Raw genomic sequence first — 25,310 nt, 5'->3', positions numbered from 1 at the left:
ACAAAAAACTTTTGTGTGTACCTTAGTGTTACATAGACTTGTCTGTATCCTGTGATACAGAGGTGTTACAGTACACATTTTAAGTACTAGGTGGTGTTCACCAGGCAGGAGAAATTCCCAATTGAGACAAATGACCAGTAGAGGCAGTTCATGTAGGTCTATTATAGAACTTCACTCAGCCATTTACTGGTGAATACTGGGGTTTACTTCTAACACCACTGACAATTTATAGGGCTTATGGAGCCTTTTTTTGTCAAACACTAAATAAAACAACCTTTAGATATTAGGCGCAAAATACTAAACTTGTTCGTATACAAAAGGAGCCTGAAATGTTTTGTAAGTTGTCCGTTTTGGAGACGATTACTTCAAGTAGTTACGACTATGTAATCCAAATGACAAAAAAACTATTGTCACAACCAGTGGCCATAACGTGTAGTACTTCATGAAATGGAGCGATGAATGGGCAGTTGACAACGAAGCTTTCTCCAACCAGTTTCCGCATTTTTCAGGGTCGCAGAAATGTAAATACTGCAATTCACACAGCTACGGACGCATTTACACCGAATATGACTCGTTAATCCTAAATACCGACGTACGTGCTAACATTCACAGCGTTCACAAACACGGATATACTCTTGGCAAAACCCCAAAGTTCATAAACCTGTCGCAGTACCAAAATAAAGCTCAATTCTCGTGTAGTGGCGGGCAAATGGGTTTATGGAACTACAACTGCTAACAAAAACCATGTGCAGACATTTCATAAATGGATTTTGTATATTTTGGTAGCAACACAATCGCACGGTATCCGTTCTGAGATACTGAAATATAAATGCCTTCCGAATGACGACGCGATGCAATGTAAGCACTAATTTTTAGGCCTACTCTTTCGGCTTCATTTCCGTATCTCGAACGGCAAGTTTTGGAATACATTGACTTACACCTACGTACATTTTACAAAAACAATAACATTTAAATTACTTCAGAATGTATTTAATTACTTATGTCGAAGATATCAAAACATTATCCATCCAAATAACTTGCGTTAGCTAGACGGTACTTAGCTGTAGCTATCAGAAACGGACGATACAGCATTACAAATAATAGTTCAGTTAACTAACGTGAATCACTTTGAGGATAACTTTTTTCCAACAAATCGTTTTAATAGGCTCCATGAAGCAAAAAAATTGACAACAAAAATAGTTCAATGTTGATACAAATAAAGAACAGTTTGAAAATCGTACAGGATAAGGGTACAACATCGCTACCAGGTGGAATGTTAATCGGCAAGAAAACATGAGCAGGAACTTTTCACATGGTTTGTAAATGAATGGCCGACACACGTGGCTAAGTGTAAAGACGCTCGAGTTAGCTAGCTACGCAACACAGAATAGGACTACAAAAGTCAACCGGTCTACAACAAGTGGACATATTTCTTGAGGAGCGCATCTTTTTAAATACAGCCAGCCAAGGAATGAGTTGTACTCGTGTGTGCAGCATAGCTGTCCGTGTAGGACCCTCAATAGGTCTCGAAACCTCAGTGGGCCTTAATATCCACCGGAGTATCCACCACCGCCGCCTCGGCCTCCACTTCTGTATCCGCCACCACCTCCGTATCCTCTGTCTTCGCCACCGCCATAGCTGCGGCCTCCTCCACCATATCCACCACCACCACTGCTGTATCCTCCGCCGCCACCGTATCCTCCACCTCCTCTGGAACCTCTGTATCCACCGCCTCCACCACCGCCGCGACCGCCACCCTGGCCTGCCTCATTTACGCGGATGGTTCTTCCATCGAGAGACTGGCCGTTCATGGCCTCCATAGCGTCTTTCGCATCATCGGCATTGTCGTACTTCACAAAGCCGAATCCACGGGGTCTTCCCGTTTCTCTGTCCATGATAACATCACATTTAGCGATGTTTCCATATTTGGAGAATGCTTCTGCAAGAGACTGCTCTGTTGTGTCGAAGCTCAGGCCGCCGACGAAAAGTTTCCCTTCGTCGGACATGTTTCTTTGTCTTTTACCGAGAGAACGAGAAGAACTGCTGCTTGAAGAGGCACGTCGTCGGAAAAGAAAGGGTGGGTTGCCGCGAAATATTATAAAGATTAATTTGACTCCGCCCACAGTAAAACAAAACTCGTGATTGGTTGCAGACCTGCCGTAAACTGTTTACTCTCACGTGAAACACATTTTGTTGAAGTGCAGCGCGCCAAATAAATGCTCCATTTGAGAGAAATTATACTCTTTTACATTAAAAAGCCATATTTTGTGGAAAACATGTAATCTAATAAAATGACATAGAATATCAAGATACCGTGGCAGTCAACAGTTAACGTTGCCATGGTAAGTCGATTCAACTTGACACACGATTCCAGATGCTAACGTCGTTAGCAGTACAGCAGCATTTTTAGCTTACGCAGTACTGTACATAAGCTCGTAAATTTTAAGTCATTTAATTTTTTCATTGCTTAACAACTTTAAAGACCTCGTAGATGTGTATTTTAGCTCATTTACAGTACAACTAAACATTTGGACACCTACTCATTTAAGGGTATTTATTTAGTTCTACTATTTTCTACGTAGAAAAAATGTGGAGACATACTAGTATGAATAACATAGCATGTAGCAAGCACAAAGTGTTAGATTTCATGTTGTCGTTTCTTCAGAGTAGCCTTGATGAGAGCTTTTCTTACTCGTTGCATTCTCTCAACCAACATCATGAGGTAGTCACAAGTTTGTATTTAGAAATACAGGGTACAGACCCAAGATCACTTAATTTCTCCCACTTCTTTAAAATGAGGAATTGAACTGCTTTTGAAAATCTTGACCCTATTCCATACACTAACATTTTGAATGGTCATGCGAATGTATTCAAAATAATGTTTTTATGAACATGTTTTGTGTTACCTACCCTGACTTTCAATCCAGCAGTTCAATGAGGACCAAGGCACAGGGAAGATATCTACTATTCCAGATTGTGCCAAGCAACTCTACATGGATAAAAGTGTTCAATGCTATGGTCCTGGAGGTATGCTTAAACTCAGTACTGATGTGTACCAATGTCAAGAAATATTGTACTGTACTCATAACTGTATTTGAAAGTGGTCCTGTTTTCCAGTGCTATAGAGTGATTGTTAACATTCAATAATTTGGCCTTTTTTCACTAACTGAAATCCTCCAAAATACAGTTTACGATTTTGACTACCTTAATAACCACAAATCTGGTTAACTTTTCTAGAAATGTGCACATAACATGACTAACACTGTTTTTGCAGTTATAGTGTCTGAACCCTACCACCCTGGTCAACCACTGGTCCAAAAACATTTGGGCAGTACATCTCAATCATGACAAAATGCATCCCACTATCTGAACAGTGTCTTTCCTCATGCTTTTGCCCTTTTTACAGGAATTCTTCTGCATTTTACAGGCAATTTTAATTACAACTTATATTTGCACAGGATTCATTTAATAGGGGTAGGTCTGGTAATCTATTGATGTACAAACCACATTTGTAATTTTAATCTTATTCGTATGTGCCATGTCAGTGTTTTTTATTTTGCGGCATAGGTTCTCTCATTATACTATCTGTCTGAAGCAACAATCCTTGTGTTTTGTGGGTCAGTTTGATAAGTGCTACTCGCAGTTTGAGCAAGAAAGCTGTTTTGAGAAATGTGTTTTTGCCAGTTAATACATACCAAGATGTGCCATTAAAAATATTGCTCCCACTGAAAAGAATCAGCTATGAGGATTCGATGAGCTGAAATTAATCTCAAATGCTATTGCGTTGTTATATAAAAGATAGGAAATGTTGATGGCTCCACTCACCTAAAAGCGATGGATAATTTGATAACTTTGAAGACTCTTTGGTCAGATTGTTCACCCAGGGAACAAAATGACACATTAGTGTACTTACCCTGTAAGCAGTTTTTGGATAATGTTTGACCAGAATCCATGCTTAGCAAAAATCCTATCCACTTCCAGGGACCTATTTTAGCATTTTTCACGCATCATATCCAAATTGTGCAAAATAATAAAAAAATTGATTGTGAGGCTTAAGAGAGCTACAAACCTGGCCTGTATTTGCAGAGTTTCTCCCAATGTTCTCTGCAGATCCACCATGCTTCACTGTGAGGATGATTTTGGCCTGGTAATAAGCAGTGCTTGGTTTCCTCCAGATGTGATGCTGGGCATTCAGTTCAAACTTGGTTTCATCAGACTAGAGAATCTTGTTTCTCGTGGTCTGAGAGTCAATGGGTGCCTTTTGCCAAATTCCGAGCGGGCTGTCATGATTGTTTACATTACGCTTTGTTTTCCGAGATGTATACAAAATGGCTTGATTTTGTGCCAATTGACGGCCACAATCCTGTGTGGTATGTTTCAAACATGCTGGTGTAAATTCAAATGCTATGGAAATTACTGTGCAAACCCAGATAAGTCTATCTAGCATTTTATTCCCCCTCTCATAATGCAATCAAGCCCTTGCTGGTCAAGAGCGTTCTGTTTGGCCATGCTATCATAAAGGCCTGGTTGGTGGAGTGATGTAGAGATGGTTGTCCTTCTGGAAGTTTCTCCCATTTCCACACAGGAACTCTGGGGCTTGGTTAGAATGGCCAATGGTATTGTTGGTCTCCTCCCTGATGAAGTCCCTTCACACCCGATTGCTCAGTTTGGCTGGGCGGCCAGCTCTAGAAAGGGTGTTGGTGGTTCCAAACTTCCATTTAAGAGGCTACTGTGTTAATGCTGCAAATCTTCCCAGATCATGTAAATCATGTCCAATCAACTGATTTTACCACTCATGGCCTCAAACTTCTCAAGGATGATCAATGGAAACAGGATGCACTTGAGCTCAGTTTTTAGCGCCATAGCTAAGGGTCAGAATACTTGTGTTAATTGTTTTATTTTTTTAATAAATGTGCAAACGTTTTAGCTTTGTCATTATGGGGTACTGTGTTTCGATTAATGAGGGGGAAAATATAATCAATTTTAGAATTAGGCTGTAACTATTTTTGGGATGCACTGTGTGTCTTATGTGATTCCCACATCTCTGCAGGCTTTTTATCTGGCCTGTATGTCTCTTCGGTGCATGAAATTAGATTCGTTAAAAATATATATTCTACACAACCTACTTTTTCAGACTAAAATAAATGTTTTCAGCTGAATGAAGAACAGTTATGTTTTTTGTTTATAAACCCCAAAGGTAATGCTAACTGGAAGCACCTTCACCCATTACTAACTTTAAATATTATGCTTAAATAGTTTTTGTCAAAATTGCACAAGCTCAGTAAATTTGTTTTGGAGTGTAATTTGATTTAATTATCTTCCAAATAAGATCCTCATCGCAAGTTACACATGCTAAATAGGGGCAGGGGTGCCAATGTAGCCTTATGGTGAATCTATACTGTGACAGGTGATTTTGACACATTGTTTATTTACTAGCTTTCTTTCATTTCACTGCAATTGGTCAGAAGTTAGTAAACTTATTTTTGTCCTGGGGAAATGTTACAGCCCCCCCATTTTCATTCAAAGCAAAATATTAGAAGTATCCGAGCACACCACGTTCCGCTGCATGGTACAGAGTTCAATGTGCCAATGTGACAGGTGCAGCCCAGCATTAATGGGCAGGAGTTGGGGAGGTACACAAAATGTCACTGGTTCTGCCTGTGCCAGGAGGGTGGAAAGTCTCTGATCAAGGCAATAAGTCCAAAACTGCTCTCAGGTCATTGCTGAAAATGTTTTTAGTGATAATTACGTACAAAACATGTATTTACATGTAAAACCAGGTTTACTGAACTCTAATAAGCCTGGCTTAACAAATCTGGGTGGGCTACTCAAGGACTACCATAGTTAGTTCATTCAGAATCTAATATAGTAAGGCTTTACAAACTGAGTAATGACCCATTCCTTGGGTCTATGATGAAGTCTAGGCAGCCTTTTATTTACTCTCTATTTGCTTTTAAAGTATACATCAATATCTGTCCAAATGCAAATGTATTATATGCAGGAACTTATTCAATTTTAAGGTCAGTTTCACCATAGAAGATGGGCCTATTCTAAAAAGCAGGAAAATGAATTATTGGTAATTAGTATGCTATTGCATCGAATATTCATTGTACAATCTGCAATGTTCACAAATAACCTAACTTAGTGACTCAATCATTTTTGTTTTTGTTTGTTTCTTATAATGTATTACTAACATGGCTGAGTTTTTTCTGTATCAGTTAGCCTCCATCTTCATAGCTTACCAACACTGTACTAATTAATAATGTTTGTGTACTAATTAATAATGTTTGTGATTTAAAAATACATCTCAACACAGTCTAGAATAAGCTCATTAGATTTTGGCCATAGAATTGTCTTCATCTTTATTCTTTTGTTGATAAAGTACAACAAAGGTCCAGCATTCATAGTGAATGTAGAGATCCTCTCCTTCACAAAATGGTGGTCACAAAATATGATAGAAATACTATTTATAAATATAGAAACCTTTTAAAACAATAGTTATTTTTCTTTATGAAACACTAGTGTTAATCATGAGGCAGCTAGATCCCTCAGCGTGGTATGGACGTCCAGTACTGTCACATTCCTGTCCTCGTTAGGAGGAGCAGGACGGACTGATGTTGACTGATGTTGTGTGGATGCGAGCAGGACTTGCATGCATGGAATCGGATTCAACTTAAGCATCTGGCTTTAGCTGGACGAATATTGGGGCAACCTGGATAACTTGAGGGAGGGCTTCATGCTCTAGCTTCCAGAGCAGACTGGATACAAACCCTGTCCTTTAGCTAGCTTAAGTTAAATAGACCTTTGCCATTCTAGTTGTCATTATATTAACTCGGTGGGGATTTCGGCCGGATTTCACTACTTGGACATTTTGGGTCCTAGATTCATTTCTGTAACAGATACAACCTATTATGATGTATCCTGGTAATCACAACCCCCTTGGCTTCAATAAAAACACATAAAAACAGTATTATGGTTCAAAACATCATATATAGTGATGTACACCCTTGTAATCCCTATTCTTGTCTACACATTAGCCTTTCTAAGATGCATGGTCAATGTCGTTGCCTGGTGAAAAGTTCCCATAGCAACCCAAATAATACACAGACAACCCAAATTATACACGGAACGTTTCACGAAAGTGGCTACAAATAATATACTATTTAAATCGGACGATTATGGCGATTCTATTTTTATAAATATTTATGCAAATGAGCACTGTCCGCGGATGTCGACTATGTAAGGTAAATGTATGCTTCCTTAAGCACCTCCCACATGTTGGATTGGCTTGACGGGCACATATTACGTACCATACAGTCAACAGCTCAATGGGGTTGAGATCCGGTGACTGTGCTGACCACTCCATTATAGACAGAATACCAGCTGACTGCTTCTTCCCTAGATAATTGTTGCATAGTTTATAAATGTACTTTGAGTCATGGTCCTGTTGTAGGAGGAAATTGGCTCCAATCAAGCACCATCCAAAGGATATGGCATGGCATTGCAAAATGGAGTGATAGCCTTCCTTGTTCAAGAGCCCTTTACAAATACCTCACTTAACCACCACTACCAAAGCAGCCCCAGACCATCACATTGCCTCCACCATACTTGACAGATGGCATCAATGCACTCCTCCAGCATCTTTTCATTTTGGTCTGCATCTCATGAATGTTCTTATTTGTGATCCGAACACCTCAAACTTAGATTTGTCCATAACACTTTTTTCTAGTCTTCCTCTGTCCAGTGTCTGTGTTCTTTCGCCCATTTTAATCTTTTCTTTTTACTGGCCAGTCAGTGATAAGGCTTTTCTTTGCAACTCTGCCTAGAAGGCCAGCATCCTGGAGTCGCCTCTTCACTGTTGATGTTGAGACTGGTGTTTTGTGGTACTATTTAATGAAGATGCCAGTTGAGGACCTGTGAGGCGTCTGTTTCTCAAACTAGACACTCATGTGTTTGTCCTCTTGCTCAGTTGTGCACCGGGAATTCCCACTTTCTATTCTGGTTAGAGACAGTTGTGCTGTTTTGTAAGGAGGATAGCCTTCATTTCTCAGAGCAAGAATAGACTGATGAGTTTCATAAGAAAGATATTTGTTTCTGGCCAATTTTGAGCCTGTAATTGAACCCACAATTGCTGATATTCCAGATAATCAACTAGTTTAAAGAGGGACAGTTCTATTGCTTCTTTAATCAGCCCAACGGTTTTCATCTGTGCTAACATGATTGCAAAAGGGTTTTCTAATGATCAATTTGCCTTTTCAAATAAACTTGGATTAGCAAACACAACGTGCCATTGGAACACAGTAGTAATGTACATCTATGTATATATTCCATAAAAAATCTGCTGTTTCCAGCTACAATATTAACAATGTAATTTACAACATTAACAGTGTACACTGTATTTCTGATCACTCTGATGTTGTTGTAATGGACAAAAAATATATATATATTTTGAAAACAAGGACATTCTGTAACCCCAAACTTTTGAATGGTAGCGTATGTGTGAATTATGCTTAAATTCAAATTCAGAATAAGCGATAGGCTTTTAACAACTGTATTGATCAGCAAAACATTGATTGTAAATCTAGTTTTGACCACCCTTAAGTGTATAATTTATTTAACAGGTTACCAACATTATAATAAAACAATGATTGACATGTTAACAAAAGAAACGTTAGGTTTTTTTACATTTATTGATACTATTTCATTATTCCACAAATAAATATTTTCGACATATCTTGTTTCAAAATTCATGTCCCCCCCCCCCCAAAAAAAAAAAAACAATAACATTACTCAGTTTCAACATTTGATATGTTGCCTTTGCACTATTTTCAATTAAATAGGTGCAGTGGTCTCTTGATTTTTTTCTGCCACTGTACTCTGAAGCTCTTAGAGTAGCTATTGGGGCCTTGGTCACTGACCTGCCTTGAATCTAGCTCCTTTTGTCCAGTTACTTAATTTGACTGGACAGCCAGTTCCAGTGAGTGTCTTGGGAGTTCCAAACTTGTTTCATTCCTGATAAAAAAAGAATGTTTTAATAATAATACTTGTCCAAAAGCTTATGTACAGGAACAGAACTTGCACTAGGGACCTGGAGGGTTACAATTGTGCTCAAAAGTTTGCATAATTGGTAACATGTACTTTCCTTTTCAACTTTTCTGGAAAGGAAAGAAAAAGGTGCAGTGGTCTCTTAATTCTTTCCAGAGCTGTATGTATCCGAGATGTCAGGAATCATAAATCCAAACCTCGTATTGTCACTAAAAGAAACTTTAGACATTTTAATGAGCTAGACTTTCTGCTGGATATTTCCTTAAGCTTAATGCATCGCTGCTATCTCAGATATAGAGAAAGCGCTAGAGGTTTTCACCTCCATTGCAGATGCCAATGTTCCATATATAAGAGTTAAAAATAGATCCAATCTCTGGTTCAATGATGATATCTCTGATGCTATGCTGTTACGAACCCTGTGGTTCTAGCAGTCTAGGGTTTATGGTACTGAGACCCGTAACATAAAACCTGTGCAAAGTGGTGTAGTGTACAGGAACATTGAGAACAAACGACACAGACAGCCAAAGCTACTGTCAAACATAAAACGTTTATTATAAACACACTGTAAAGGGGCTGAGCTGAACCCAAGAAGTGAAATAATATTGTCCAAATACCCCTACACTAAACTTGCCTGCCTCAAGAACCGCTTAGCTGACAATTAATCAATACAAAAATTCAGGGGGTGGACCGGTCAGTTCTAACTATTGTTTATAGACAAAGTTTTCGTAAGGGTTGTGTATGCCCAAGGGCACCTTGATTAAAAAAAAAATCCTAGGGACAAACAAACCACAAAGGTTAAACAGGGTCTAAACAGCAAACAATTGACTACACAACTCCAAACAAAATGCCACAGCAATACATACTCACATGAAACAGGAAAAAGTGAGATGTGCTTAACTAAGTGATGTTTGAATGAATGAACAAAGTGTCTATGAACAAGGGTGTGTATCTCAACACTGTCTATGTCCATTTGGGGTAAAGCAAAATAATCTCTCTGGGAGAACCAACTGACTGGGTTTTTAAACCAGGGGATGTGTGATGTGATTGGATACAGGAAAAAAGGAACAGGTGGTGCAATTAGGAGGAGTGTCCACTGATTGGTCCACCTCAGCAGTCAGGCGATGCCCTCATGACTGCCAGTTAGGAAACACCAACCAGCACAATCAGGAACATAAGGGACACCTGGGGAAACGTCAGGAGGGGAAAAACACAAACGCACATACAGGGCACCTGCATGCATAACATATGCATAAAATAATGTGGCATGGAAGAAGGCTAAGAAAACAGCATCAATATCTGATTGGCAGTCTTTTCAGCAACTAAGAAACCTTTGAATTAAGCTTCATACTATGTTAACACTATCAGATTGTTATGGAAAATAGTTTGGAAAACTTTTGGAAAATAGTTAAAACTCTAAATAATAGTTCTTTAAACCCATTACCGCAACAGTTTTTATTGGACACTGGCTCAATTACTGGAAAAAATTTAATTATGCAAGCATTTAACTGCCAGTTTATTGCAGCCGACTTTCTATTTGAAAGCACCCATACATCTAATCATAGTATTAATGATATACAGGTTTTTTCACTGAAACCCTTCACTGTAAACTATGCCCTAAATGCTCTGTGTGCTATTGATTCTAAACAAGCAACAGGGGCTGGTGGTCTGGATCCAGGTCTATTGGTTAGTAGCTGAAGCCTTTACATGTATGTGTAATCTTATATTATCAACTGGGATTATCCCAAGAGTATGGAAAGCCGCCCTGTGCTCCCTCTTCATAAGGGTGGTGATAGTAGTTATCTTGATAACTATAGGCCAATTTCAAAATTATCCTGTCTGGCCAAAATTTGGGAGTTGCTGGTAAATACATAAATTCAAGCTTTCTTATCGGAAAGTGAGATCCTAAATAAATTTCAATCTGGATTCAGACCTGGCCACAGTACTATTACAGCTACTATGGTTGTAAATTATATTGTCAAAGCTCTAGATGAAAAATTATTTTGTGCTGCTCTTTTCATTGACTTTGGATACAGTGGATCCCTCAATTTTGTTAAGGAAATTGGTCTGGCGGGTGGGACTTGCTTGTGGTTTAAGAATTATCTTAGGGATAAGAACCCAGGCCATTGTAATAGATGGGAAGTCAAATGTCTTAGTTGTGCAAAAGGGAGTTCCGCAAGTTTCAGTTTTAGGTCCTTTGTTGTTATGGATCTTAAGTATTGAATTAGAGTAAAACTAAATATATACTTTTCTCCCCTCGAAGTCCAGATATTTACTTTCCAATTATCTTGGAATTGGTACCCTGGATGGTTCTGTTATAGAGTGTGTTCCATCCATCCATCTTCTTCCGCTTATCCGGGGCCGGGTCGCGGGGGCAGCAGTCTAAGCAGGGATGCCCAGACTTCCCTCTCCCCAGACACTTCCTCTAGCTCTTCCGGGGGGACACAGAGGCGTTCCCAGGCCAGCCGGGAGACATAGTCCCTCCAGCGTGTCCTAGGTCTTCCCCGGGGTCTCCTCCCGGTGGGACGGGACCGGAACACCTTCCCAGGAAGGCGTTCCGGAGGCCATCTAAAAAGATGCCCAAGCCACCTCAGCTGACCCCTCTCGATGTGGAGGAGCAGCGGCTCTACTCTGAGCTCCTCCCGGGTGACCGAGCTTCTCACCCTATCTCTAAGGGATCGCCCGGCCACCCTGCGGAGAAAGCTCATTTGGCCGCTCATGACCATAGGTGAGAGTAGGAACGTAGATTGACTGGTAAATCGAGAGCTTCGCCTTGCGGCTCAGCTCTTTCTTCACCACGACAGACCGATACATCGACTGCATTACTGCAGAAGCTGCACCGATCCGTCTGTCAATCTCCCGTTCCATCCTTCCCTCACTCGTGAACAAGACCCCTAGATACTTAAACTCCTCCACTTGAGGCAGGCACTCTCCACCAACCTGAAGTGGGCAAGCCACCCTTTTCCGACTGAGGACCATGGCCTTGGATTTGGAGGTACTGATTTTCATCCCCACCGCTTCACACTCTACTGCAAACCGTCCCAGTGCATGCTGAAGGTCCTGGTTAGAAGGGGCCAACACGACAACATCATCTGCAAAGAGCAGAGACGAAATTGTGTGGTCCCCAAACCTGACACCCTCCGGCCCCTGGCTGCGCCTAGAAATTCTGTCCATAAAAATTACGAACAGAACCGGTGACAAAGGGCAGCCCTGCCGGAGTCCAACATGCACTGGGAACAAGTCTGACTTACTACCGGCAATGCGGACCAAGCTCCTGCTTCGGTTGTACAGGGACCTGACAGCCCTTAGCAAAGGACCCAGGACCCCATATTCCCCAAGCAACCTCCACAAGATGCCGCGAGGGACACAGTCGAATGCCTTCTCCAAATCCACAAAACACATGTGGATTGGTTGGGCAAACTCCCATGAACCCTCCAACACCCCGTAGAGGGTATAGAGCTGGTCCAGTGTTCCACGGCCCAGACGAAAACCATACTGTTCCTCCTGAATCCGAGGTTCTACTATCGGCCGTATTCTCCTCTCCAGAACCCTGGCATAGACTTTCCCGGGGAGGCTGAGAAGTGTGATCCCCCTATAGTTGGAACACACCCTCCGGTCCCCCTTCTTAAAAAGAGGGACCACCACCCCGGTCTGCCATCCCAGAGGCACTGTCCCCGACCGCCACGCGATGTTGCACAGGCGTGTCAACCAAGACAGCCCCACAACATCCAGAGACTTGAGGTACTCAGGGCGGATCTCATCCACCCCCGGTGCCTTGCCACCGAGGAGTTTCTTGACCACCTCAGTGACTTCAGCCCGGGTGATGGACGAGTCCACCTCTGAGCCCTCATCCTCTGCTTCCTCAATGGAAGAAGTGACAGTGGGATTGAGGAGATCCTCGAAGTACTCCTTCCACCGCCCGACGACATCCTCAGTTGAGGTCAACAGCTGCCCACCTCTACTGTAAACAGCGTTGGTAGGGCACTGTTTCCCTCTCCTGAGGCGCCGGATGGTTTGCCAGAATCTCTTCGAGGCCAGCCGATAGTCCTTCTCCATGGCCTCACCGAACTCCTCCCAGGCCCGAGTTTTTGCTTCCACAACCACCCGGGCTGCAGCCCGCTTGGCCTGACGGTACCCGTCAGCTGCGTCAGGAGTCCCACAAGCCAACCAGGCCTGATAGGACTCCTTCAGCTTGACGGCATCCCTTACTTCCGGTGTCCACCACCGGGTTCGGGGATTGCCGCCTCGACAGGCACCGGAGTCCTTACGGCCACAGCTCCGAGCGGCCGCTTCGACAATGGCGGTGGAGAACATGGTCCACTCGGACTCAATATCTCCAGCCTCCCTCGGGATCCAGTCGAAGCTCTGTCGGAGGTGGGAGTTAAAGATCTCTCTGACAGGAGACTCGGCCAGACGTTCCCAGCAGACCCTTACAGTACGCTTGGGCCTGCCGAGTCTGTCCAGCTTCCTCCCCCACCATCGGATCCAACTCACCACCAGGTGGTGATCAGTTGACAGCTCCGCCCCTCTCTTCACCCAAGTGTCCAAGACATACGGCCGCAGGTCAGATGAGACGACAACAAAGTCGATCATCGACCTGCGGCCTAGGGTGTCCTGGTGCCATGTGCACTGATGGACACCCTTATGCTTGAACATGGTGTTCGTTATGGACAAACTGTGACTAGCACAGAAGTCCAATAACTGAACACCACTCGAGTTCAGATCAGGGGGGCCGTTCCTCCCAATCACGCCCCTCCAGGTGTCACTGTCGTTGCCCACGTGGGCGATGAAGTCCCCCAGTAGAACAATAGAGTCCCCAGTCGGAGCATTTTCCAGCACCCCACCCAGAGACTCCAAGAAGGTTGGGTACTCTGCACTGCCGTTCGGCCCGTAGGCACAAACAACAGTGAGAGACCTATCCCCAACCTGTAGGCGCAGGGAAACGACCCTCTCGTTCACCGGGGTAAACTCCAACACATGGCGGCAGAGCTGGGGAGCTATAAGCAAACCCACACCAGCCCGCCGCCTCTCACCATGGGCAACTCCAGAGTGGTGAAGAGTCCATCCTCTCTCAAGGAGTGTGGTTCCAGAGCCCAAGCCGTGCGTAGAGGTGATCCCGACTACCTCTAATCGGAACCTCTCAACCTCACGCACTAACTGAGGCTCCTTCCCCGCCAGCGAGGTGACATTCCACGTCCCTAGAGCCAGTTTCCGTGTCCAGAGATCGGGTTGTCTAGGCCCCTGCCTTCGACTGCCGCCTGATCCTCTTCGCACCGGCCCCTTATGGTCCCTCCTGTGGGTGGTGAGCCCACGGGAGGGCGGCCCCACGTCGCCCGTTCGGGCTGAGCCCGCCCGGAGTGTGTTCCCCTCTTACAAATACCTGGGGATTTGGCTGGATGAAAATATTTACTTTTATGTCAGTACTTGACTATTGTAATACAGAAGAAGAATGCTTATATACAGTGGGTATAGAAAAGAATCACCCCCCTTTAAAATAATCACATTTTGTTGCTTTGCAGCCTGAAATGAAGACAGACACCATTTTTGTTTCATTCAGCTGTATTTACTCAGTGCAACTTATAACATCCAAGTGAAAGATATAACACCAACATGTCAGAAAAAAAAACATAATCACTGAGTTGGAAAAATTATCACCCCCTTGTGTCAGTATTTTGTTGAACCACCTTTTGCTTTAATTACAGCCTTTAGTCTGTTGGGATATGTCTCTACTAACTTTGCACATCTAGACGTTGCAATATTTCATCACTCTTCTTTGCAGAACTGCTTAAGTTCAGTTAAATTTGATGGTGACTGTGGACTGCTGTCTTCAAGTCATTCCACAGATATTCAATGGGGTTTAAGTCCGGGCTCTGACTAGGCCATGCAAGGACATTCACCTTTTTCTCCTTCAACGACTGTGTGGTCAGTTTTGCTGTGTGCTTTGGGTCATTGTCATGTTGGAAGGTAAATCTTCTTCCTATTGACAACTTTCTGGCAGAGAACTGCCGATTTTGCTCAAGAATTTGAGGAAAATCCTTCTAAAATTCCTTCTATCCTGACAAGCGTTCCAGTCCCTGCTGCAGAGAAACAAACCCATAACATGATATTACCACCTCCATGCTTAACTGCAGGAATGGTGTTATTTGGATGGTGAGCTGTATTGGATTTTCCCCAGACATATCGTTTGGCGTTGAGGCCAAATAATTCAATTTTAGTCTCATCTGACCATAACACCTTTTTCCACGTGGCCTTAGAATCTTCAAGGTGCGTTTTGGCAAAGCTCAGTCGTGGCTGCATGTGGCCTTTCTTGCGGAGTGGCTTTTTTCTTGCAACCCTCCCATACAAGCCACATTTATGGAGAATTTGTGATATTGTTGTCACATGCACACAATGACCACTCTTTGTCATGAATTCCTGCAACTGCTTCAAAGTTGCTGTAGGGCTCTTGATAGCCTCTCTGACCTGTTTCCTCCTGGCTCTTTCATCCAGTTTGGAGCAACGTCCTAACCCAGGGAGGGTTGTACCAAATACCTTCAACTTCTTAATAATAGACTTCAAGGCACTGAAAGCCTTTGAATTTTATTTGGTATCCATCTCAAGATTTGTGCCTGTCCACAACTTTATCCCGGAGATCTTTTGACAATGCCTTGCCACCCGTAGTTGATTATTTTTTAATTTGCACTACCAAGGACTGAAATGCTTCAGGAAAAGCTTGTTTCATGCTGAGCTAATCAAAATGACCACAGCTGATCACAATTGAAAGTCAATTGGCTTTGTGTGCTATTGAGAAGGTGATTAACTACACCTGGTTGGGTTTACAAGTCATTTTTAGGAGGGGGTGATTCTTTTTCCAACTGATTCAGTTTTTTTATTTGTAATTTTTTTTTCTTCTGAAAAGTTTCACTTGGATGTTATAAGTTGTAAATACAGCTGAATAAAACAAAAATATTTTTTGTCCGTTTTCATTTCAGGCTGCAAAGCAACTAAATGTGATTATTTTAAAGGGGGGTGATTCTTTTCTATACCCACTGTACACTCACCTAAATGATTATTAGGAACACCTGTTCGATTTCTCATGAATGCAATTATCTAATCAACCAATCACAGGGCAGTTGCTTTAATGCATTTAGGGGTGTGGTCCTGGTCAAGACAATCTCCTGAACTCCAAACTGAATGTCAGAATGGGAAAGAAAGGTGATTTAAGCACTTTTGAGCGTGGCATGGTTGTTGGTGCCAGACGGGCCGGTCTGAGTATTTCACAATCTGCTCAGTTACTGGGATTTTCAGGCACAACTATTTCTAGGGTTTACAAAGAATGGTGTGAAAAGGGAAAAACATCCAGTATGCCGCAGTCCTATGGGCGAAAATGCCTTGTTGATGCTAGAGGTCAGAGGAGAATGGGCCGACTGATTCAAGCTGATAGAAGAGCAACTTTGACTGAAATAACCACTCGTTACAACCGAGGTATGCAGCAAAGCATTTGTGAAGCCACAACACGCACAACCTTGAGGCGGATAGGCTACAACAGCAGAACACCCCACCGGGTACCACTCATCTCCACTACAAATAGGATAAAGAGGCTACAATTTGCTCACGAGCTCACCAAAATTGGACTGTTGAAGACTGGAAGAATGTTGCCTGGTCTGATGAGTCTCGATTTCTGTTGAGACATTCAGATGTCACAATTTGGCATAAACAGATTGAGAACATGGATCCATCATGCCTTGTTACCACTGTGCAGGCTTTTCAAATTGGTTTCTTATACTGTGTTTGGGGGTCAAACACAGTCTTCAAACCACCCTGTATTTCTCCTGAGGTTACCGGTGGGGTTTTCTTTGTATCCAAAACAGTTCTTCTGGGAGTGTTGGCTGAAATCTTTCTTGGTCTACCTGATCTTGGCTTGGTATCAAGAGATCCCCAAAATGTTCAATTCTTATTAAGTGATTGAACAGTACTGACTGGCAATTTCAAGGCTTTGAAAATCTTTTTATATCCTTTTCCATCTTTATAAAGTTCCATTGCCTTTTTACGCAGGTCTTTTGATAGTTATTTTCTGCTCCCCATGGCTCAGTATCTACCATACTCAGTGCATCCACATGAGAGCTAACAAACTCATTGACTGTTTATACACAGACACTAATTGCAATTGAAAAGGGCAATTTGTGTGGCCGGTTCACCACTTTTCATTCCTTGGACCACTTTTGATAGGTACTGGCCCCTGCAGACCGGGTAGGTTGCAATTTTGGAGATGCTCTGACCCAGTCGTCTAGCCATCACAATTTGGCCTTTGTCAAAGTGGCTCGGATCCTTACGCTTGCCCATTTTTCCTGCTTCTAACACATCAACTTTGAGGACAATGTTCATTTGCTCCCTAATATCCCACCCACTGATGTTTTTATGCCATGCATGTTTTCTTCCTATCAACAAGTCAAGTTGTTTATTTGTAAGCTCCAAATCCTCTTATTTAACTCAATGGCCTTTGTGCCCTGTCATGTGGTCATTGTGCCCTAAACATTTTTGTGAAACTGAAGGCCAAATGGCCTTGCCCCTAAAATGACGAAATTCCAAGCCTGGTCTGAATAATTATCTACATGAGTTTTTCATTTTCAATATTCCATTGGCAGACATTTCTAAAGGCCTCTTTTTGGTATGTCATTATGGAGTAGTGTGTCAAGATCAGTGGCCAAAAAATATGTTTACTCAATTTAAAATATTGCAATACAAAATGTTGAAAAAAGTGAATGGGTCTTAATACTGTCGTAAGGGACTGTAGATACTTCCTCAATCCAACATGATCAGTACAACCAATGTCATTATTAATTCCACTGAAAAACCAAAGATTTTGTACTGGTGTTTAAAAAGACATGTGGGTCTTTGCAGGAGAAGAGCTTCCATTTGGGACCTTGGGGTTGTCATCTCCACATTCTAAAATGTTGTGCTGCCTCATTTTGTAATTTCACTGTGACATCAGAAGCAGACCTTGTGTACCGGAGGTCTGCACCCCACCCACAGAACGACCAGATGAAATACTGGCTTTTGTCACAGAGGATGAAGCTTAAGTTTTTCTGCTTAAGTACATCACGGCTTGTTACCTGCCGGAACAATGTCTCCTCTTGTTGGTTGTAGAGAAAAGCATATTCTTATTAACGTTTTTCTCATTCACTTTGGTACATTTCTCAGACCACAACTGAAATTCTCCAAACTACCTCCACATGTTCAAGCTCCACATCATCTAGTCACTTGTGCACATCAGAAAAGCAATTTCTCACTCTTTAGAATAAAAAATCCTGTGCTTTGGTACATTCATGCAATTGAATATGTACAAATGTCTGCTTTTTCCTACATTATCAATTGCTTATGTCATGTTGATCAAAATGTATTGTACAGGTTCTCTGTTGAATAGTCTTCCATCCCAAAACATCTGTGCATTAGTTCATTGCATAAGTCATTAAATGCAAAATGGTTGAACCAGTTTCTATACTCAGCTCCATAGTCAGATGACCCTCTGGCTGCCATGGATGCAGCATGTGAGGACATCATAGCAGATGCCTGCAGAGGCTGGACAAGACATTACAAAATAATATTTCTGTGTTTCATTACAAGGAAAGATATCCGTTGTGATGTGGATGAGAATCTGTGTCCCGACACACCAGGTCGTCAGGAGGTGTAGGAAGACTGCTCTGTAATTCGCCATACAGTGTTGCATGTATTGTTCTGCCTGAGGAGTGTTTACCATGTTGACGTTTCTAATTTTGCACTTTTCTCATTTTTGCCTGTAAAATAGTCTTGTCTTTTCTGTATCGCAGTGACATTGTTCTGTATTTTGTTGACAGATCAACAGAAAAAGTGTAAATATGAATCTTGTCCCATCAGTTGCAATCAATATTCCACAAACAATGTGTAACTTTGTACTGTTGACATTTCCAATCATTGTCATCAAAACTGTAGCCATAGCTATCATCAGAAAATACTTAAGGTACACTGTGATATTGACGACATGGCTAAGCATTTTGACTATCTTGTTTGTGAACAATGAAACAAGGACTTATCATTCTGATGGCACAGATATGTTCATTTACATTAATATTTACTGTTGAGATGAACTGAGGATTTCCAGGCTTTTGCAGTTAATACATTGTGTGGTGCTGTTTGTATTGTTTTGAGAAATGCGCTTACTGTTTATACATTTTCAAGATGATTCGAGATATGGCCCAGAACGACTGAGAGAAACTGTAAAAACAGCTCTTTGGCTATAAAACCTTTGTTTAGCTGAATACTGGGATACTTATATTTTTTGTGTGAGCGGACCTTTTGGGTCAGTATGCAGCTCACTTTTTAACTCTTGATGAAACCTGCTGCTCAAAAACTTAAACGCTAATGTGCGCAGTGTGAGTTTTAATCAGAGTACTGATATGTCAGTTTCATTAGCCAATTTCCTCTAATTTTAACCATTTGCTGTCACTCTGTAATATCACTCTTTAGGCATCAGTAGTACTCAGTATACAACACTAAGCTCATCTTGTGTCTTTGCAGGATACAATGGGATGGTGATAGGAGTGGGGTCAGACAGACAGCGGAAGCACGTCTATCATGGACCTGAGGTTAATTATTCATTTCAATGAATGGATGAAGAGTTCAATCTTGATAGAAAGGTAAAGTAGCTACACTAAACCAGCTATAGAGCAGCTAGTCTTGGATATGGGTATCTGTGCAATGGATATTTCAGCTATTTAATCATTGATTGTGTTGCTCTGTAATATAATGTATATATGTCTCAACAAAAAATCTGTCGTAACCTATGACAAGTAATAGCAGTTTTATGTGTTTTTGAAAGACAGAATCCCTTATTGTAGCTCTAGGTTGTACACCAAGAACTTCTGACTGTTTGTGTAATGAAAGACTGTGGCCTTCACTGTTATGCTGAACATACAGTAAAGAAAAGTCATATTTTGTCATGACTCATCTTCACAGAATGAGAATGGGTGTCCCAGTAGGGTCCGATGGTGGTTTGGAGAATGGTCATTATATGTTACCACTGAGCACTTCCTGATAATATTATGATGCTGACATTACAGTGGATATAAAAAGTCTACACACCCCTGTTAAAATGCCAGGTTTTTTTGATGTAAAAGATTGAGACAAAGATAAATCAAATCAGAACTTTTTCCACTTTTAATGTGACCTATAACGTGAACAATTCAATTGAAAAACAAATTGAAATCTTTGACAAAATGAAAAATAAAAACCTTATAATAACCTTGTTGCATAAGTGTGCACACCCTCTTATAACTCGGGATGTGGCTGTGTTCAGAACTAACCAATCACATCCCAACTCATGTTAAATAGAAATCATTACACACCTGCCATCATTTAAAGTGACTCTGATTAATCACAAATAAAGTTCAGCTGTAGTATTTTTTCCCCCTCAAAGATTTCAGTTTGTTTTTCAATTTAATTGTTCACGTTAAAGGTTACATTAAAGGTGGAAAAAGTTCTTACGTGATTTCTTTTTGTCTCATTCTTTTACATCACAAAAACCTGGCATTTTTACAGGGGTGTGTATACTTTCTCCTAGCCCAACTGTGTATTTTCCTAGCCCAACATTGTTTTTGCAGCTAACATTTCTGCGTTTGAAGGTTACCCCAATGACTTGAAGTTTACAGTGTGGTGGATTCTACTATGTCAGTTGTCAAGTCACCTGGACTAGGGTAGGGAAAAGGCTTGATACAGGGCTTTGCTCTTGAATACTCTTATTCATTGTAAATTCTGATGTTATTCAATGTTACAATTCAATTCCTAAGTTAACATCCTAAATGTGTGCAGTTGAAATATAACTGAATGTTCTATATTTTTGTATAGGAGCCATTGGAAAGAACCCTGCAATCCACAACGTCACATCCTGGTCATCCATTTCCTGAAAGGGAGAGTTTCTGATAATACAGGACAGAGAAGGCATGTCGCACAGGGGACAGACGCAGTGAGCATCAGGAATGTTAATCTCTGCCTCTGAGCCAGAAGTCTGTTCTGACAGCTGAATCATTGGCCCGAAACATTTCACATTTTTGTTTTAACGATAAACTGGGACTCGTGATTTAATTAGTCCACTGATCATCCAGACTTTGACTTCAATTCAATCAGTTATGCACAGTTTAGTGTTAAAACACCTAATGTTGGTACGCCCAAGGAGAGGTTGGAAAAACTCCTTTAGTCTTTTGGACAAATCCAATAGTTATGTATTTACTGAACTAAACTAATGCAAATACTTTTATAAACCAGGTGGATCAAATCCTTAATGCTGACTGGCCCAAAGCTATAGTAAATGACGCCACATTCAACAGGAATGACATCACCTAACTGATTACCGCTCTAATTGCATTGGTAACTAGTTTCTACTAGCCTTAAGGCATCTCAGGGCTTTCTGGTATATTGGTATATACCACGGCTAAGTGCTTTATTTAAGGCCCTTTTGCAATGCATCTTGTGTAAGAACAACTCTTAGCCTTGGCCATTAGTTGGCCATAAATATAATTACATAATGCTACTTCAAAGTAAATTCCCTCCTTGAATCCTGAGATTCCTTAGTTGAGCCCATGACATTCTGATAGGGCTTTTTATTTATTCATTTTTTAATCTGGATCAAATCCAAAAACATTATGCAATGAGGGTTAAGTAGATCTTAGTTGTCAGATGTGCATCAAACCCAAATTGAGCCCAATACACAATGTATGCTTTATTTACCCACATGCCTGTCAAATTGTTGTCAGTTCATCAAAGAGAATCCGATTGTAATTGTGTAACAGTGTTGTAGTTTTTTTTTCAAGTTAGTATAATAAAAAAATCTCCTTATCTAATAAGTACATTGAACTTTCAAGTTCCATTAACTTTCCCATTCGTTGTTTTTGCCTAACCACATTCGCGTAAGTGAATGTCTGACTGACTACCCTTTGTTAAATAGCGTAGTGGTTAGAAACGCGGAACAACAGGTCCCACGTGTTATACTGAAACACAATGGTGTTTCACACAATGGTGTTACAATAAAATATTCAAACATGGTGTGATGTTAATGCGTGATCAAATTATATAATGTCAAGAGTCGAACACTTTCTATTGCGGGCCGCCTGATCTAGGCGTGCCTGTTTTCTTGTTTCTCTGTACGCCTGTAATGTGTTTCTAAGAAGGCAAGGGGGTATTGGGTGATGTTCTTATTATTTGTATTTCTGTTTTTATGGACATTCTTTAAGCCAAAAACACCCATTGTATGGTTTGTACAAATTTTCAGTAATACATTTAATGTTGGGTTGGAAAAACTGATCCTTGCATTATTGTGTGTCCAATAACAAAATATTGGGAATTAAGACATGTGATACTGGCATAGAGCGATGTAATGACCCGCAAAGCCCAGAATGCATTGGGGTGAGGTAACCATCTGTTTTGAGGTGCTCATCTGCTGGGTACTAACTGGCCAAATGAGCTGTCTCCCAGAGAACCAGTCATTTGCAGTCCTTCTGACTGATTTGAAGATGTGCTTACTATAACATGGGATGTGAGACTGAGCAGAATCTTGAATGCATCTGGGAGGGGAACTCAGCAAATGTGCCAATAATTACTAGGTTTCACTGATTGGTAATATGTGCATCAATGTCCATTACATCTATACAGTACATAACCTTTTATTCATCACATTTTTAAACATTCAGAAAACATACAGGGGGTAGTAGCCAGTAACAGGAGGAGTCTTTTGGCATTAAATACCTCCAAGCCTTTTGCCAGGGGTAGCTCCAGACCACCAACTACCCTGAGACAAGTATTGCCTACAGATGTCTCTTCGATCAGACGAGCCCCAAGGGGTGCAAAGCTGGACAGAAAGATCTGGTCAGTGACTCAAACCAGCCACATTAAGTAGGGCGAAAAGCCTGACATTACGTGAGGCACTCTGTTAGGGACGGCCTGTGGGAAGACAAGCCAGTGGCCCAGCCCTGTAAAGGCATTGGAGAAAGGGCAAAGTTAATTAAAGACTAAATCAGTATCTCTCACATAGTTTGCCAGATTATAAATCATAAGTTATAAGTCAATAAGGTTTTGAGGCTGATCTTTGGTAACTTAAACCTTCAGCTCCCTCCACAGATTTTCTATGGGATTAAGCTCTGGAGACTGGCTAGGCCACTCCAGGACCTTAATGTGCTTCTTCTTGAGCCACTCCTCTGTTACCTTGGCCTTGTGTTTTGGGTCATTTTCATGCTGTAATATCTATCCACTTACCTGATTTTCATTTTCAATGCTCTGGCTGAGGGAAGGAGGTTCTTACCCAAGATTTGACGGTACATGGCCCCATCCATCGTCCCTTTGATGCAGTGAAGTTGTCTTGTCCCCTTGGCATAAAAACACCGCCAAAGCATAATGTTTCCACCTCGATGTTTGACGGTGGGGATGGTGTTCTTGAGGTCATAGGCAGCATTCCTCCTCCTCCAAACACAGCGAGTTGAGTTAATTGCAAAGATCTCAATTTTGGTCTCATCTGACCACAACACTTTCACCCAGTTCTTCTCGGAATCAGATGTTCATTGGCAAACTTCAGACGGGCCTGTACATGTGCTTTGTTGAACAGGGGGACCTTGCGGACATAGCAGGATTTCAGTCCATCACGGCCTAGTGTGTTACCAATTGTTTTCTTGGTGATTATGGTCCCAGCTGCCTTGAGATCATGGACAAGATCCACCTGTGTAGTTCTGGGCTGATTCCTCACCGTTCTCATGATCATTGCAACTCCACAAGGTGAGATCTTGCATGGAGCCCCAGACCGAGGGAGATTCTTTTGTGTTTCTTCCATTTGCGAATAATCGCACCAACTGTTGTCACCTTCTCACCAAGCTGCTTGGCGATGGTCTTGAAGCCCACTCCAGCCATGTGTAGGTCTACAATCTTGTCCCTGACATCCTTGGACAGCCCTTTGGTCTTGGCCATGGTGGAGAGTTTGGAATCTGATTGATTGATTACTTCTGCGGACAGGTGTCTTTTATACAGGTAACAAGATTATATTAGGAGCACTCCCATTAAGAGTGTACTCCTAATCTCAGCTCTTTACCTGTACAAAAAACACCTGGGAGCCAGAAATCTTTCTGATTGAGAGGGGATTCAATACTTATTTTTATTTAATTCATTCAAATGCAAATCAATTTATGACATTTTTGATGTGTTTTTCTGGATATTTTTGTTGTTATTCTGTCTCTCACTGTTCAAATAAACCTACCATTAAAATTATAGACCGATCATTTCTTTGTCAGTGGGAAAATGCAGAAAATCAGCAGGGAATCAAATGTTTTTTTCCCTCACTGTATAGCAGGTGTAATTGTGTAAGATGGCCAGTGTCCCTGCAGATCCCTAAAATGTTTTACATTTAGTTTTGATATTCAAGGTCTAAACATTTCTTAAAATGTCTGGAATTGTAGGAGGGGAGGCATTACATTTGATCTGGGCAGAATGAATGATTCGATGCTGAGAGCAAGCAATACAGGCTCAGACATGGGTAAATGCAAGTTCAATGAGAAATGGTTGGACGACCTCACTCATACACTTCAAATAACAACATCCACACAGTCTTCAGGGAAATGTTTCCTGATTCCGAAAGAGCAAAAATATTCACCTGTGGAAGAGACAAGACAGTTTACCTTGTGCGGTATGGTGTTGCTCCTTTCAAAAATAAGGAGCTAATCTCAAGAGTGAACGAAGATTAGTTTGTCATCAATAGCAGTGGGAGCGAGCTTGGTGTCTTGCAGTTTAAAAGAGACTGAGATTTCCCTTTCAAGCATCTGAAAGAAGTCTCTGGATAAGTGCCCTCTGGAGTACTCCATAGTACGAAACGATATGTTTGGACCCAAACAGAATGTACTCCGAGCCAGATGAGTGCCAGCAGAAAATGAAGTGTCTCATCCAGACGTTTGTGCAGGATAATCAGTTGCCAGATGGAATATCTGCTGGTAAATTATAGGAATAAGAATAGAGTGGAATAGACTATTGTTAATTAAATTATATTTCTCATTCTTATCTAGAACATGGACATTTGTTTACAACACATGAATTTTAACATTCTCTTTAAAAATTGGCATTGCCTTTCCAACAACGAGTCCCTTAGTTTGACAGGGATTATTCACTTGGTCAGCATATTCATGTCGGTGTGATTTGATTGGCTATGTACTGAGTGCTGACATTTGATTGACATTTGCAATTTGGTGAACATCTGCAAAAACACTATTGTGGACTGACTTTTGAAT

The 25,310-nt window shown here is 41.5% G+C and overlaps 1 protein-coding gene and 1 long non-coding RNA gene across 3 annotated transcripts; one reads left to right on the top strand and one right to left on the bottom strand.

Annotated features, from left to right (window-relative positions):
• Positions 1–1,150: 1,150 nt before the first annotated feature.
• On the bottom strand, positions 1,151–2,087 carry LOC105031278 (glycine-rich RNA-binding protein 1-like). Its single transcript, XM_010905610.4, has one exon. It carries the CDS (start codon positions 2,004–2,006, stop codon positions 1,545–1,547), a length of 462 nt encoding a protein of 153 aa, XP_010903912.1. The 5' UTR covers positions 2,007–2,087; the 3' UTR covers positions 1,151–1,544.
• A 92-nt stretch (positions 2,088–2,179) lies between these two features.
• Positions 2,180–23,170, top strand: LOC105005895. 2 transcript variants are annotated; one of them, XR_001198054.3, is made up of 5 exons: positions 2,180–2,342; positions 2,931–3,027; positions 19,576–19,694; positions 20,679–20,750; positions 20,902–23,170. It is a non-coding gene; the product is annotated as an uncharacterized LOC105005895 (long non-coding RNA). The 2 variants fall into 2 exon arrangements; XR_001198053.3 differs by having other exon boundaries at positions 2,928–3,027.
• The last annotated feature ends 2,140 nt before the right edge of the window (positions 23,171–25,310 follow it).

This window comes from Esox lucius, chromosome 13, assembly GCF_011004845.1.
Source record: "Esox lucius isolate fEsoLuc1 chromosome 13, fEsoLuc1.pri, whole genome shotgun sequence".
NCBI lineage: Eukaryota > Metazoa > Chordata > Actinopteri > Esociformes > Esocidae > Esox > Esox lucius.
Note: the sequence above shows the minus strand (reverse complement) of the source record. Positions and strands in the feature narration are given on the sequence as shown.

Excerpts from the sequence above, each read along its gene's own strand:
- LOC105031278 (XM_010905610.4), bottom strand. The coding sequence starts at position 2,006 with ATGTCCGACGAAGGGAAACTTTTCGTCGGCGGCCTGAGCTTCGACACA.